The sequence below is a fragment of the Alligator mississippiensis genome, chromosome 4 (genome assembly GCF_030867095.1).
Source record: "Alligator mississippiensis isolate rAllMis1 chromosome 4, rAllMis1, whole genome shotgun sequence".
Classification (NCBI taxonomy): domain Eukaryota; kingdom Metazoa; phylum Chordata; order Crocodylia; family Alligatoridae; genus Alligator; species Alligator mississippiensis.
The window spans coordinates 105,168,226-105,183,038 of NC_081827.1; the positions used below are offsets into that span (position 1 = coordinate 105,168,226).

The 14,813-nt window shown below is 41.9% G+C and overlaps 1 protein-coding gene across 3 annotated transcripts in view; it reads left to right on the forward strand.

Moving 5' to 3' along the window:
- The window catches only part of APPL2 (adaptor protein, phosphotyrosine interacting with PH domain and leucine zipper 2), a 50,050-nt gene that overhangs the window by 21,793 nt on the left and 13,444 nt on the right, over positions 1-14,813 (forward strand). For 2 of the 3 annotated variants that reach the window (XM_019489301.2, XM_006271650.4), the window contains exons 6-10: positions 128-169; positions 276-334; positions 1,392-1,538; positions 4,036-4,118; positions 13,639-13,797. In XM_019489301.2, the coding sequence (XP_019344846.1) occupies positions 128-169; positions 276-334; positions 1,392-1,538; positions 4,036-4,118; positions 13,639-13,797 (490 nt within the window). The remainder of the gene's footprint in view (positions 1-127; positions 170-275; positions 335-1,391; positions 1,539-4,035; positions 4,119-13,638; positions 13,798-14,813) is intronic. The other variant, XM_019489300.2, reaches the window with a different exon arrangement.

Below are 14,813 nucleotides of genomic sequence, written 5' to 3' on the forward strand. Positions count from 1 at the left end.
TACATCTTCACTAACAGAACTGAAATAATTAAAACAAACGTCCTTCGATTACATATTCGTTTTGTTGGGGTTCTACTTGATAAGCCATATTTATAGGTCTCACTTTGAAATGTTTGCTTTTTTCCAGAAGTAAGCACATTGAAGGATCTTTTTGGTCTTGCTAGCAATGGTACGTTTAATATCTTTGTTTGTTTCTACTGGCGTGTTGTAAAAAATGTCACAGAAATCTTTGGGTGTATACATATGCCATAATGCTAAACGTGTTTTGTCCGCAGAACATGATGTCTCAATGGCAAAGTATAGCAGGTTACCAAAAAGAAAAGAAAATGAAAAGGTAAAAAAACAATCCTATATTTCTGTCCTTAATGTTAGGAATATTTAAATCAGCAGCTCTACCTGTTTCATTTATAACTAAAACACAGGCAAATTTACAAAATTTTGGGTTTATTGGACCATACTGCACTAGCTCACAACTACGAGCGATTAACTTTCTAGTCAGCTTTTAGACCTTAGTTCAGTAGGCACTGTGTGCTTCAGGTTAGGCCCAAATGTTAAATGCCTTGCTGAAACAAATCCATTTAGCATTGAGGGAAACTCCAAGGGTGACTTCTATAGAAGAAGATCCTAAAATGCCACAAACAGAATGTATAAGCCCCCTACTATTCAGCTCTTCTAGTCACCACTTTTGTTAAGTGAGGATGCTACACTACAGGATTGTATTTGAAGCAATACAGCGAGGTGTTATCTGCTGTTCTTAAAGGACTAAGTTCTCTTCTGATGGGTATTTGGATACTTATTTCTACCTTTGGATATTTCCATTTTGTGGGAGGCTCAGTAGTGCCAAGAATGTAGGGGTAGACCTAGTAAGGTGTTTTGCACTTTGAGAGAAACCAAAAAGCCCCTTTAAGGGATTTGCATTGCAGATCACAATGCAATATTTAGTCCTTGCATTGGATATATGCTTTTGGAGATTCAGTATTGTGAACTGTTCTGTGAATTTTGCTCATAGAAGATTTGGTTTGATCTCAGCTGTAGTGTACCTACTTTAGACTTATACTGATATAATGGAGATAAGAATCTGGACTGTATAGTTAATCTATGTAATTTTAATTGCATGTTGTAACAATTGCATAATTTAAACTTTTAATTGAATAATTTTAACGCCACAAGGACAGATTCAGATGCTGAAGTATCTGAATTATTATTGAAGCAGAGACAATAATTGATGTAATAGTTTGTTTCCCTTCTCGTGGTTCCTTTTAATATGAAGATAGTTCTCTTAGATGAAAAAATATTTAAGTTTGGCCTTAGAACAGTCAATAAATGACATACATGTAGGATTCTATATTGAATCAGTCAGCTTTTTATCTTTTGAATTCAATCTTTTTTAGGTTAAGGCAGAAGTAGCAAAAGAGGTGGCAAATGCAAGGAGGAAGCAGCATCTATCTTCATTACAATATTACTGCGCTCTGAATGCTCTTCAGTACAGGAAGAGAATTGCAATGGTAGAACCTATGTTAGGATACACACAAGGACAGGTATGTACAGAAACAAAGGATACTGGAAATGCCATTTGAAGAGACATGTCTTTAAGATATTCAAAACATTTTGCCTTTTTTTTTTTTTTTTTAATCAAATCTCATATGAAAATAGGAAAAGCATTTACTCAAAATGTCTTGTGTTAAAACATTTCATTTTTGTTGCATGGCTGCATGCATCTACATTGAGATGACCTGCATATTGAGCTAATTCTGTAGCCATTACTTAAGGCTTACTTGATTTATGGCCAGGTAGTTGGCTACTTAGCTATTCATAAATACAGTATTTAAAAAAACAAAAACACCACACAACCCACTTAAATTCAAAATCAGTGCAGCCTAGGATGAATTCTAACCACACTGAACAATCAGTATAACAAAAATTACTTGCACAAGCTCTGCTATGTGACAGTTCTGGTATATTTTATCCAACAGGCTGCTGAGAAATCTGTTGGGAATGAGAACTGGAATTATGTCTGAGAATTAGAGTATGTAATGTAGTAGATTGAGTATAAGGATAGAAAGTCCCACATTCTGATTCAGCCCTTTGAGAAGACTTTGGCCAAGTGACTTGACATCTCTCTCAGTGTCCCAGGCCATAAAATATGACAGAACTACAAGTAACTTGCCTTCCAGTTGTGTTGGGAGGAAAGTTTCTATAACAATTTACAGACTGATGTAAATGGGCTGTAATGTAAACAGGAATCAGGCTATAAAATAAATGTATTCTGCTGCCTGAGCACTGTTATCTTGTATGTGGAGAGAAAACAAAAACATTCAGCTTTCTAAAATTCACCTTGCAAGAAGACTATGTAAGTCAAAGGATTCTCTGAAAATTGTTCAAATTGCTTTGATAAGCAAATCTACCCTGAGAACCATAGGAGGGCAGGACTTTGTACAAGATGTCTGATGCTTATTGACTTGGGACTATATTACAGTGGGTCTCATGCTCTACTGCGTAATCATTTGCCCCAGTGCAATGTGGCTTTACAATGCTTTCAAATAAGAACTCTCCACTCATTCACACTAGTGATGGGAGGTCACACCCTCTATGCACGGATAGAAATTACATCGAGGAGAACCACAGCTTAAAGCCAAGAGGAACTCCTTCTCCCTGTCCTAGTGAGCTCTGTACTCTCTCACTTCCCCTTCCGCCACTATTGCAGTGAGAACATAGTCCACTTCAACCATTGGGATAATCACTGCAGAGTGACAACCCCAAGGCATTTCCAGTTGCTGGCATGCAGAAAAGACAAAGCTAGAATCATGATTTTGGATGCTCCATGTGGTAATGCCCTGGGTTACCCAGGGAATGCCATATGCTAGGCCAGCCCCAAACTACTTTTTTTAAAGATTAAAACATACAGTGCTTCAAGGCTCTAGCGACTCTTTTAGCTTTTGTACTATAGGTTTTCAATATTAATCATTTAGCTAAACAGTGTGTGCTCTATGTCTCATGTTCCCATAGAAAGGGTTCAGCATATTGGGGGTTACTTCATAGGAGAAATTACCATTACATCTGCTCCTTTACAATTAAGCAGTACAAGGAAGAGGAAACATGGTATCTAATGTGAATCGATGGTTAAATGTTTGATTGTTCAGTAGTGTATTAAGAATTGATTTTTTATAGCTTTTCATTTAATTCAAGACCGCTCAACTAGAATAGCTTCTTGGAAAAGCTAATTAGTCAGACTGCACTGGATTTCCCCCTTCCCCACCTCCACTCTCCATCCTTGTCCCCACACCAGCCTGTCCCATAACCATGTCCTTCAGAGTAGTCATCTGATTAAACTGATTAGTAATGCATGCCCTGTGTAGGGTTGTCTCAGGTCAGGTCTGCGCAAGTCACTTTGCTAGTACTGGACACAAGCAGAGTCATACCAGAAAAGTACTCCTAAGTCTGGACACACCTTCTCTCAGCAAAGCCATTCTTTTTCCAGTGACCCTTATTCCAGCTTCTTGAGCAAAACAGTGTCTGCACTAGGAACTTTGTCCAGCTCATGTATGTTAGACAGAGACTATACCTTGTCACATCTGATGGACATAACTACTCTGGTGAAAATTCATAGTGCAGACCAGGCCTAATATAGGTAGTGGAGGCTCAGATCTCAGCCCTTGAGACTGCAACAGAGTAAGGCACAGGAGCTGGTACTGCTGGAGAACCCAGTTCTGGTCAGCACTGACAAATGTAGCAGAGGGAAGAGGGCTGACATGGCTCTTCCTCCCCAGAAAACAGAAGGCTTTTTGGAAATTTGACACTCAACAACCACTGCAGATACAGATAAGCATCTGTATGCATGAGAGAGCATATGGGGTGATTGGTAAAAGAAGGTGGGAAAAGCAGATAGACATTGGATTCAAAACTGTCTTAGATTTGAGTATCAGCCTGAGACATCTTACATAACAGAATCATCCTCAGCACACGCCCTGCCATCCATTATATAATTGTCAAAGCTTTCTTAGATAATTTTCAGAATGCCCTTATTGTATTTTTCAGATTAACTTTTTTAAGAAGGGAGCAGAGATGTTTTCCAAAAGAATGGACAGCTTTTTATCATCAGTTTCAAACATGGTTCAAAGGTAACACAACACCTAGGTTTCAGTTTGGTTTTTATTTATTTATACTTCTGTTTTAAAAATTTCAAGCAGGACTACTAATGTCCTTCTGTGCCTGGCTGAGGGCTTGTCTCATCCTGATGTCTTTAACCATGAAAGTAGTTCCACAAAAGGGCTGTAGAGCCGGGCTTGCATTGCTGAAATGGGTGGAATTGTGGATTTCACTTGCACTTCACTCTGTGGAAAGAGTCAGTGGGAAGGGAGGAGCATTTGTGTATGTATAAAGGGGGAAAATATTATCTTGTGCACTGCAGCGAACATGCACACAGCAGAAAAATGGTAGTTGTGGTTCCTCAGGCTAATACAGTGGTATTTGACCTCCAGCCTGTGGGTAGAACGTGGCCCATAAGACCATGTCATCTTCCTGTGGGTCTCCCCATGGCTCTGGAAATTTGAAGCTGTGGCATTCAGATTGCTACTTTGGAAGCCACAGAAATTAACGCTGCAACCACTCCCCTCCTGCCAAATTTCTGGACCCGTGGGGAGCTCTGCAGACTGGATGACATGGCCCCGCATGGCATGTTGTGGCAGTGTAAGAGATCGCTCCATTGCCAGATCCAGTGTGCAGGGTCAACAGATTGCAGCTGTGGACCAACCTCATGTGTCAACCCCACCCTAGATCCAGCCTACAGACCAGACCCTTGCCACTCATCCAGCCCTCTGGTCTAGAAAGTTGAGTACTGCTGGACTAATGCCCAAATAACGTACCTTAACTAAGAATACAAGCCCAATCTCAATCCTGCATACCTGTATGGATATGCTTAGTTCAGCATTTAGGAGCATAAAGGAGATGTTTTAAACATCTTCATGAGCATACAAAGAAGGATCATGGACCCCTTGAACAGTGTTTCCTTATTTACAGAAAAATATATTTCAGTCTTCCAAAAAAATCTTTTAGCAGTATTATTTTTTTTAATCATTATCGTTCAGTTTTGCCGTGAGTTCAGGAGCCAGTAAACCATTTAGTGTTGCTAAATCATAGTAGGATTGGGGCCTCATTGTGCTGGGGCTGTACAAACATGGGAGAGAGAGAATCCTTTCCTTGCAGAATTCACCGTTTCCATTGGAACCAAATGGATGTCTTTCCACTGAGTGCAGTGTGCTTTGGGTAAGGGCCTTATTGAATAATTTCCCCAATGTTGGCCTTATTCATCTGATAATCTTTTTAGTCCCTGCATTTCTACTGGAGTTTGAAATTGTTTTCTTTACAGTTAATGTTCACTGCCAAATTCTAGTCTAATAAATAAATCCAAACTTACCCACAATCCTCTAAGCCTTATCTTATAATTGTAATAGATTAGAGGGCTGACTAAATTTTTATTTAAGCCATGTGGGACACTAGATTGCACAAAGCAAAGGAAACAGGAACCCTTTCTAATTTAAACATGTCCAGAGATCACTCCTTTTTCTGGGCATGGTGGCACTCTGAGTACCAAATACCTATTATTTTAGAACAGTTAGTTTCAAATAACTAGACTGTATAGCAGGAACTAGAAAAAAGTTGCCAGACAAGGACTGACTAAATGATTTTTATATTCTGGTGTCATGACAATGACACTGACTAAAGCCAACTGATTTGGAGGAAGGAATAACCCTGAACTGTGCTGCAGTTGCACAATTGCTCTATATACTATCTTGAATGGAAATTTTCTTTCTTACCACAACTGGCAGTCAAGTCTCATGCTTCAGGGTACAAGATGATAGTCATTATAATTGTTTTCTCAGTAGTCTAATTTCACCTGCTGCTCTTCTTTATGAAGCATCTAATTATTTTGCAGTTTTACTAAGGCATTCTTTTTAACAAAATCCTGCAACAAGGAGTGCTCTTTGTATTTTGCACACAAAGTAATTTCTTGTCTCAGTTTAAAATTGTCTGCCTTGTAATTTCCAACAAGTGTCCTTCTTGTTCTTGGCCTAATGGAAAGAGCATGTAAGAGCACTTGAATAGCTTTCACTAAACCAGTGCTTATTTTACATATCTTTATCATATTTCTGCTTACTTTTCCCCTTTCCACACTGTATCTCGAACAATCCCTCTCTAATCTTCATATAATTTGTTTTGGCTATAGGACAGGTTTTAAACTCCCTAAGCAGAGTGCCCTCTATTTTTAACATCAGAAATATTTTGCCTATGGACAGCAGACTTGTTTGCACAAAGCACTTTTCATACACTACTTATTAAGACTGTGAAATCACATTATAGAATAAGCCCATTTTTTCCAAAGTATAATTTGTGCTTCTCTGAGTTAGGGGTTTGGGTTCTGAGACAAACAGATAAGTCTTTCAGCTGTTCTCCAGAGTTGCAGCTTTCCTATAAAAATCTCTAGCCGTTCTGATTTTGAAGGAACCTTTGAAAACACAACCCTGCTGTAACCAGTGTAGCAGTGTCTGCCTGACCCTGAAAAAAAGAGGTTGGAGAAGTCTGAACCGCACCTTTCATCTCAGGGGTTATCATCTCAAATGTGTATGAAGATATTTTAAATTTCAATCTGGTCAACCATTTCAGTGCTCAAAGAACACCAGGAAATGGATGAGTCCTTATATTACTCTGAGTAACTTATACTTTTCGTGCTCTAACTGCATAGGTTTGGGAGATGCCAATATTTCCTTTTTTCCCACCCTACAAATAAGAAATGAGGCCTCAGGACCAGGAAGTCCATCTGGTCAGTTAGATACTGTTTAGCACTAGCATAAAATGCAACGTTCTCCATTCAGGTTACTTACCACCACAGTAATGACCATTAAAAGATCAGCAGCAGTTATAGAAATGGCCCCAAATATAGTTAAAACTGTTTGCCCTGTGGATCAGGTAGGCAGTTGTCACCTCTGTGGTAGCTAGCTACAGTTTATATCACTATTTCTCAAACTGGGGTACATGGGCAATGTGACAAACTACTAGAGGGTCTAGGAAGAAATGGGACCCTCTAGTAGTTTGTCACATAGCCCACTTAAGGAAGATTGCAGGTTGCTTTTGAGAGGGGGAGAGAGAGATCTCTTCCTTGCTCGCTCGCTCTCTAAAACAACCTGCAGTCTTCCTTAGATGGTTGGAGGGCTTAAGGCATGGTGGCAATGACAGGATTACTGTTTTAGTATAGGGCAACAGCAGCATAACAAACTTAAAAAGAAATTCGCAACCCAAGGTTTCAGAATCGCTGGTCTGTGCGTTTGCTTTGAGCATTTATAACCCCCCTGAGGCATTAAGGTTGATCCCCCTGCCTCAAACATTCACAGATGAAATATGAGGGACTCTCAGATATTAAAAGTCCACGCAGTTTGATGTCCCTAAAATATATGCGCCGGCAGCCTTCTTGAACAAGACGGTGACAATTCTTGGCCACCTCCTTCATGCAGGGATACTCAGGCCATAGTTCCAAGTGATAAATAACTTTTCAAGTGACCTTGATATCAGAGACTTTTATTGTAGGTATCGGTATCTTTCCTACCCTCATAGGATCATAGAAAGTAAGGGCTGGAAAGGACCTTGAAAGATCATTGATTCCAACCCCCAGGGCTGTCTCTGAGGGGGGGCGAATCGGGGCAACTGACCTGGGTCCCGTGCTTTGGGGGGCCTCACAGAGCCGGGTAGAGCGGCGCAGCGACTCTGCGCTGCCTCCAGCTTCACATCGCGCTCCCCCCACCGAATCTGCTGCTGGCTTCCTTGCATCTGGGTCAGGGCCCTGCACAGGCTGATTTGCCCTGGGTCCTGGACCCTGCTTAGATCATCTCTGCCAACCCCCACTGCTCTGGGCAGGAATACTGCTGAAATCAAATGATCCCAGAAAGGTATCTGTCCAGTCTCCTCTTGAAGACTTCCAAGGTTGGGGACTGCACCACCTCCTTGGGAAGTCTATTCCAGATTCTGGTCACCCTTGCCATAAAGAAGTTTTTCCTTACATCCAGCCTGAAACCATCCTCTAACAGTTTATAGCCATTGCTTCTTGGGATCCCTTGTGAACAGTTTTTCTCCCAGGTCCTGATAGTCCTCCTTACGTACTTATAGACTGCCACCAAGTCTTCTCTTCCCAGGCTGAACAGTCCCAGATCCCTTAGTCTTTCCTCATAAGGTTTGTCCTCCAGGCCCTTAATCATTCTTGTGGCCCTCCTCAGGGCCCTTTCAAGATTCTCCACATCTTTTGTGAAGTGCAGCTCCCAGAACTGGACACAGTACCCCAGCTGAAGTCTCACCAACACCAAGTAGAGAGAAAGTATCACTTTCTTAGCCCTGCTCGTGATGTATTGGCTAATGCTTCCCAGTATGCCATTAGCTCTGTTGACTATAGCATCGCACTTGCAGCACATGTTCATCCTGTGATCAACCATAACGCCAAGGTCCTTTTCAGCCATTGTGCTGGCCAGGACATCTCCTCCTAACCTATATTCATGTTGCTGGTTACTTCTCCCCAAATGAAGCACTCTGCATTTATCCTTATTGAACTGCATCTGGTTACATTCTACCCATCTTTCCAGCTTGTCCAGTTCCACTTAGATCTGCATCCTATCCCCTAGCATAACCATTTTTCCCCATTACTTAGTATCCTCCACAAACTTGCCCAGCGTGCTTTCCACATCCTCATCTAAATTGTCGATAAAGATGTTGAACAGCAGAGGGCCAAGAACTGAACCCTGTGGGATGCCACTGACCACCTCCCTCCAAGATGATACAGACACGTTTACTAACACTCTCTGCATTTGACCCCTCAGCCAGTTCCCAACCCACCTGACCGTGGACTCTGCCAGCCCACAATCCCCAAGTTTTTTTTTAATAAGAGCATCATGAGGGACCATATTGAAGGCCTTTTTAAAATCCAAGTATATGACATCAACCACGTCTCCCACATTTAAGAGGTTCATTACTTGATCACAGAAGGAGACGAGGTTGGTCAGATATGACCTGCCTGCAACAAAACCATGTTGCTATCCTTCAGCATCATGCCTTTTGCCAGTCTCTCACAAATGGACTTCTTGATATTTTTTTCCAGAATTTTACTCAGTATCGAGGTCAAACTAACCAGCCTATAGTTTCTCAGATCCTCCCTCCTCCCTTTCTTAAAGATTGGCACCACATTGGCCCTTTTCCAATCATCCAGGACCTCCCCCAAGCACCACGATTCTTCAGATACCTTCGCCAATGGTCCCACAATGACTCCAGCCAATTCCCTCAGCACTCTCAGGTATAGTCCATCCAGTCCTGCCGACCTGAAGACATTCAGCCGCTCTAAGTGCTCCCTCACCAGTTTGACACTGACCAGTAGCTGGAAATTCCCCCTGCCGCATCTGTCCACTATTCAGCCAGGTGGGCGACCACCAGTTAGTAAACACCAAAGAGTCGTGCCAGTTTTCTTACAGTACTTTTTGAGTTGGACTGTGTCCAGGTTGATAATGGACTGTAGCGTTCGCTTCTGATCTGGAGGGTATTTGTGACAATTCCCAAGGGGCCTTGGCTGTTTCATTAACACTGGACGTGTCTACATGAGATGTTATGTTGCTGTAGCAACGCGCTACAGCGACGTAGCATTGGTGTGCACAAACCGTGACACCACAACTCTGTCACCATAGCAATGCATTCCCTCGCTACAGTGCATTGCTATGGTGACGTAGCAGCTAAAAATAACCATGCGCCACCAGCACAGCGCAGTATAGGCTGTTACTGCACCATCATTTAGTACTTCCTTTCAAAAGGAAGTACTAAATAATAGTGCAGTAACAATGGGACTGTAGGGGCACATGTAGACGTACCCACTGACTGCTCATGTGACTCCTGAGCCACTCAGGGCTGAGTGTTAGTGCTCCCATGCATTTCTGCACTAGCTACTGGATACAGGCAGGAACTCCAGAAATTTAGACGAACAGAGTTATAGTGTTTCTGAAAGTTAGGTGAACACTTCTAGCATATGATCCAAGGAGCAAGCTAAGCATCTATCTATGCTCCAAGGCTGAGTATAATACCTTCAGCATAGGTTGTGGAAACAGTTTCCCACAGACTAAAGGAAGGACTTTGCCTTCATTCCAGCTAACCACCGTCTAGCTCCAAGGGGTGTGAAAGAGACACAAGTACCGCATCGTTCTGTTCTTCTGAGCCTGGAGTTTGTTAGTGCGCAAAAATAGGCAAGGCAAATTTGTACCTCTTACAGGCCATATCTGATTTCTACAAATGTCAGTAGCTGTTACAAACAGCTACTGAAAAATCAGAAAGCCTCAGAGGATAAAAGTCCTGTTATTGCAACCAATTGTTTTACAAGAAGGGGCACACTTCATTTATTTTTCTTCCAGGACAGTTTTAAATCTGATTGCTTTAGACGAGTGGTTTTCAATCTTTCTGGACTCAAGGCACACCTTGGGAAAATGCCAGCTCTTAGTTTAGACCATTTTTTTTTGACAACAGAGAAATAATAGAGCAGTTCTTCTGTTGCAAACAACTTGGAAAGACCACAACAGAGCAGAATGGTTTGAAGATTATGAATTCCTATTTGAATTCTCTGAGTTTATCTTGTGGATCACATATGCACACCTAACAGTGCAGTGCTGACAGTGTGTGGCCCCATTGTGACCCCACGGCATCCTAGAAAGGCTCTCAAGGCACCCTGGATGAGACTCACCGCTTTAAACAGAATTTCATAATTATACCTTTACCTTAATACCAGCTGTTTTCCCCTTTCATATTCTGAAAACTCTGACCCTCTTGCTGAGTACATTAGAACACCTGAACGAATAGATCCTCAGCCCTGGCTGAAGGGCACTCCTCAGCAGGCCCAGGTCTGGCATACCCCTACACCATAAACGGGAGGGAAACAAAGCAAGTATAAAGAATAACTTTCTTCCACCCAGGTGGGCTGCATAGTGCTGTGGCACAACCAGGAATTAGTCTCTTTTTGTTTGAATTGTAACCAGTAACTGCTTTTCAAATGGGAAAGAAAATCATTGACCTCACCCAGTTACTTTTAAAAGAAATGGTTTCAAGAAGTCAGACCTCATGTAGGGAAGCTTTCAAACCAACAATCACTTCCTGATAGAGCCCAGAATGTGTCTTGGGAACAGCCAAATAGGACCTTACTGTTTTAATGAAGCTCCTGATAGGAGACTGTGGAAATCTGTCCAAATGAAACATTGCCTTCCGAGTGGGTTTAGGTGTTAGAAATGAAGAGAAGCTACAGGAATATTCTACTGCTATATAACAGCAGTGACATCATAGTTTTCTTATTAGGACTGCCTGCATTAATTAATGGGAATCTAATTCTTGGCCCAGCCTGGCCCAGCCCAGCCCAACAGGAGAAGGGGATGCAGCCTGGTCCCAGCCTGGACATGTGGGGCTTGGGGTTTGGGAATTTGACAGGGGGAGGGTAGCCATATTAAGGGCCACCGCTCTCTACCATCAAATTTGCTGACCTATGGGAAACCCCACTGGCCAGATGTGATGGCTCCATAGGCCACATTTGGCCCACGAGCTCAAGGTTGAGCGCCCCGGTTCTAGACAAACAGGAGCTCACACCAGATTTGGGTTGTGTCTCACTAATCCTAACTAGGCTTGCTTTCCTAAATTTGTCCCGACTTTTGTTATCTGATGCTCCTTATGGAAATAAACCTGCAAAAATTTGACCTTGACTTATTTGTTCTGCTGAAGCACCTTATTGCATTAGTTCACTGAGTATAGAGGAACATTCTCAGGATGAACATTGAAATAAACCCCCACACCCAGAATATTAAAATGGAAATAATCTTTACACTCAAATATACTTTTCAAGATTGGTGCTGCTAATGCTTTCTGCAATTCTGTAATTTTAGACAATGAAACTAAAATGGTCACGTTCATTTCTTTTTAACAGTCTGTTATCTTTTTCTGGTTCTCATTGACTAGTCAACATTGCTGGGCTTGGGTCAGTAACACAAGGGAAAGTTTGAATGCAGTCTTTTGTCTGTTTACAGTGATATAAAAAACCTCACAAAACTATTCATAAATATTGTGAGCTCCTACTAAGAGGCACCCTAAATTTTGGAATACAAGCATGCGTGCCTTTTTTTTTTTTTTTTTACATAGGAGTTTTTTCAGCTGTTCTCTTCACCGCAAGAACAGAGCAGCATTGGGGGAGGGGGGCATTGGATATCCAGGGGTCAAAAAACCCATGCAAAAAAAAGTGGTGCTGCGCACTCAGGGGCAGTGTGCATTGCTCAAAACCAGAGCCTAGCTAGCCAGAGCCATGCTTTGGCTGCTGGCCAGGCTCCGGGCAGCTGAATTGCCCCTGCTGCAGCCCGAGGAGGCTCCCAGGGGGCCAACCCAGTGCCGGTTCCTACCCCACCCAGGATAACCCACTGCATGCCAGAGACTGTGTGGCATAGATGTTCCCCAGGGACAACTCATGGCAACATAAGTTGTCCTGGTGCTAGTTGTCCCCGGGGAACCAAACATCCACGCTTGTGGCCATATAGTCCAAACCAGTATAAGTGACTAAGGATTTTGCTGCTCTTTGAAACACTTCAGTACCACCAGCCCTTTTTGGAGATGGAAAGCACGTTTCTGAAAAGCTGTACTCAGCTCATCAGTAGTCCAAGGATAGAAACTCCAGTTTATCATGTGGTCTGCAAGAAAGAACAAAACAATTCTAGCACCATTTCTGGAAAGCCCAGGAGGATCATTACCAGAAAGATACTAACCCAATGTACACCTGCCTCTGCTTGGTCTGCTTCAGTCTGAATTCCTGCATGCATTGCCATTTGATTGCCTGGCTGCAGCTTTGTTTGTCTCGCTAAAAAATACAGCTCAAACCTGGCTGTTAATATTTAACCTTTCTTATCTGCAGTCATTCCATACTTCTTGGTCATCTTCATATCTTTTTTTAAAATGTTTTGCAAAAGAAAATAACCATCCTTGATATAAGCAGTATAGGTTTTAAAAATATACATATTTTCTATTTGTTGCAAGTGTGCGTTTTTTTGTTTGTTTGTTTTCTGTGATATCATCTATTGAACTATAGCTGGAAGAGAGCTTTGTGGCCCAAAGAGCCCTTCCTCCAGATTGGCACATTTATAGTAATGTTCTTAAATGTTACCATTTCAGAACCACCAGCACACACAGAATTTTGCAGTCCTTCCTCTTCCAAACTGCAAACAGTCAGACTCAAGTTACACAAGTTTTGAATGTCTCCATGGCAGCCGTCTCTTGTTTCTTTGACCCTAACTTAAATCTACAAGGAGTGCTTGCTTAATTTCTACCTCTTTCTTCCATTCATTCTTGCCTGTACTAATTTATCATGTGCTCAGAGAAATCCTTTGGCATGTAGTCTTGTAACTTTTTTTTTCCTTTTAACAGATTTACGAACACCTGTCTTCACATTACTCCAAACAAGCAGGGAACCATAAGCAAACACCTTGCATATGTTTGGCCCATCTGTGTTATAGCATATTTAACACACACATTTTTCATTCTTGCAGCATTGTTAGATACGTCTCTATGTATATTTACTGACAGCAAGGCGGCTTTGATTTTTTTCAGCATACAGAGAGACTTGGATGCTGAAGCTGAAGCCATGAGGGTGTCCCAGCAGGACTTGCTTTCTGTTAGTGAGTCTGTTTATACTCCAGATTCTGATGTAACTTCACCAGCTATCAACAGAAACCTCATCCAGAAAGCTGGCTACCTTAATCTTAGAAAGTAAGGAGGACAGTGTTTTTTGTTTGTTTTTTTTTGCTTGTTTGACTGCTGGCTAATTTCCACGTTGCTTTTACCTTACCAACTCTTTGGGAATATTTTCAAAAAGCACTTAAGGGATTTAGGAGCCTAATTCTCACTAAGAATCAAAAGGTTTGAGGCTTCTGTATCACTTGGGCAATTCTGTCTTTAGGCTCTTAAATGCCCAAGTCACATTTGAAAATGGGATTTAAGAGTCTAAGCCATTTAGGCCAGCATTTCTCAACTGTGGGTTGCACTCAAAATGGGGTTGCAAGAATACATGAAAGGTCTGTGAACAAGCTTTAAAAATAAATCCACAAACTTTAAAGGGAGAATCCTTTTTTAAAGGAGAAAAACATGGGAAACCGTGGCTTTTCTCTTGCAGGCTGTCAGAGTTCCAGCCTGCGAGGGGCTGCTTGGAGCACCCCCCTAACCCTAACCTTCACCTCCCACCCGCACCCGCCCCATACACCCACCCCCTGCCCCACACACAGAGGGGCTGGGGCCTGACGGCAGTGGGTTGGGAGTGAGGGGCACTAGGTCAAGAATGGCCATTAATGTTTACAAATGGGTTCGGCTACAAAAAAGGTTAACCACTGATTTAGGCTGTTTTTTGAAAATGTTGCCTTGTGTCACTAAGTGAGTTTTCCTCTCCCCGGATTTCCCTAATAGGTGGAATTCATGCATTTGATGGGGATAAAAATAAAATGTAATGTTTAAGCTTTTTAGTTCATTCATGTCTCTTAGGGAACACCCTGACCCCAGCCTATCTTCAGGGACGAGACATCTCCTTACAAAGAGGAACTGGGTTTTGTATTTGATATTGATTTTAGGGCTTTGCCAGTAAGCTTCCCTATTACACTGACAGTTTTATAGACAATCCGAGTACATACCATTGAATATATATATAATATGAAAACTTACTTCACAGACTTCTCATTGACTTCAGCAGTAGCTATGCATACAGAACAGAAGGAAAGTTGCTTGTGATCCAACTA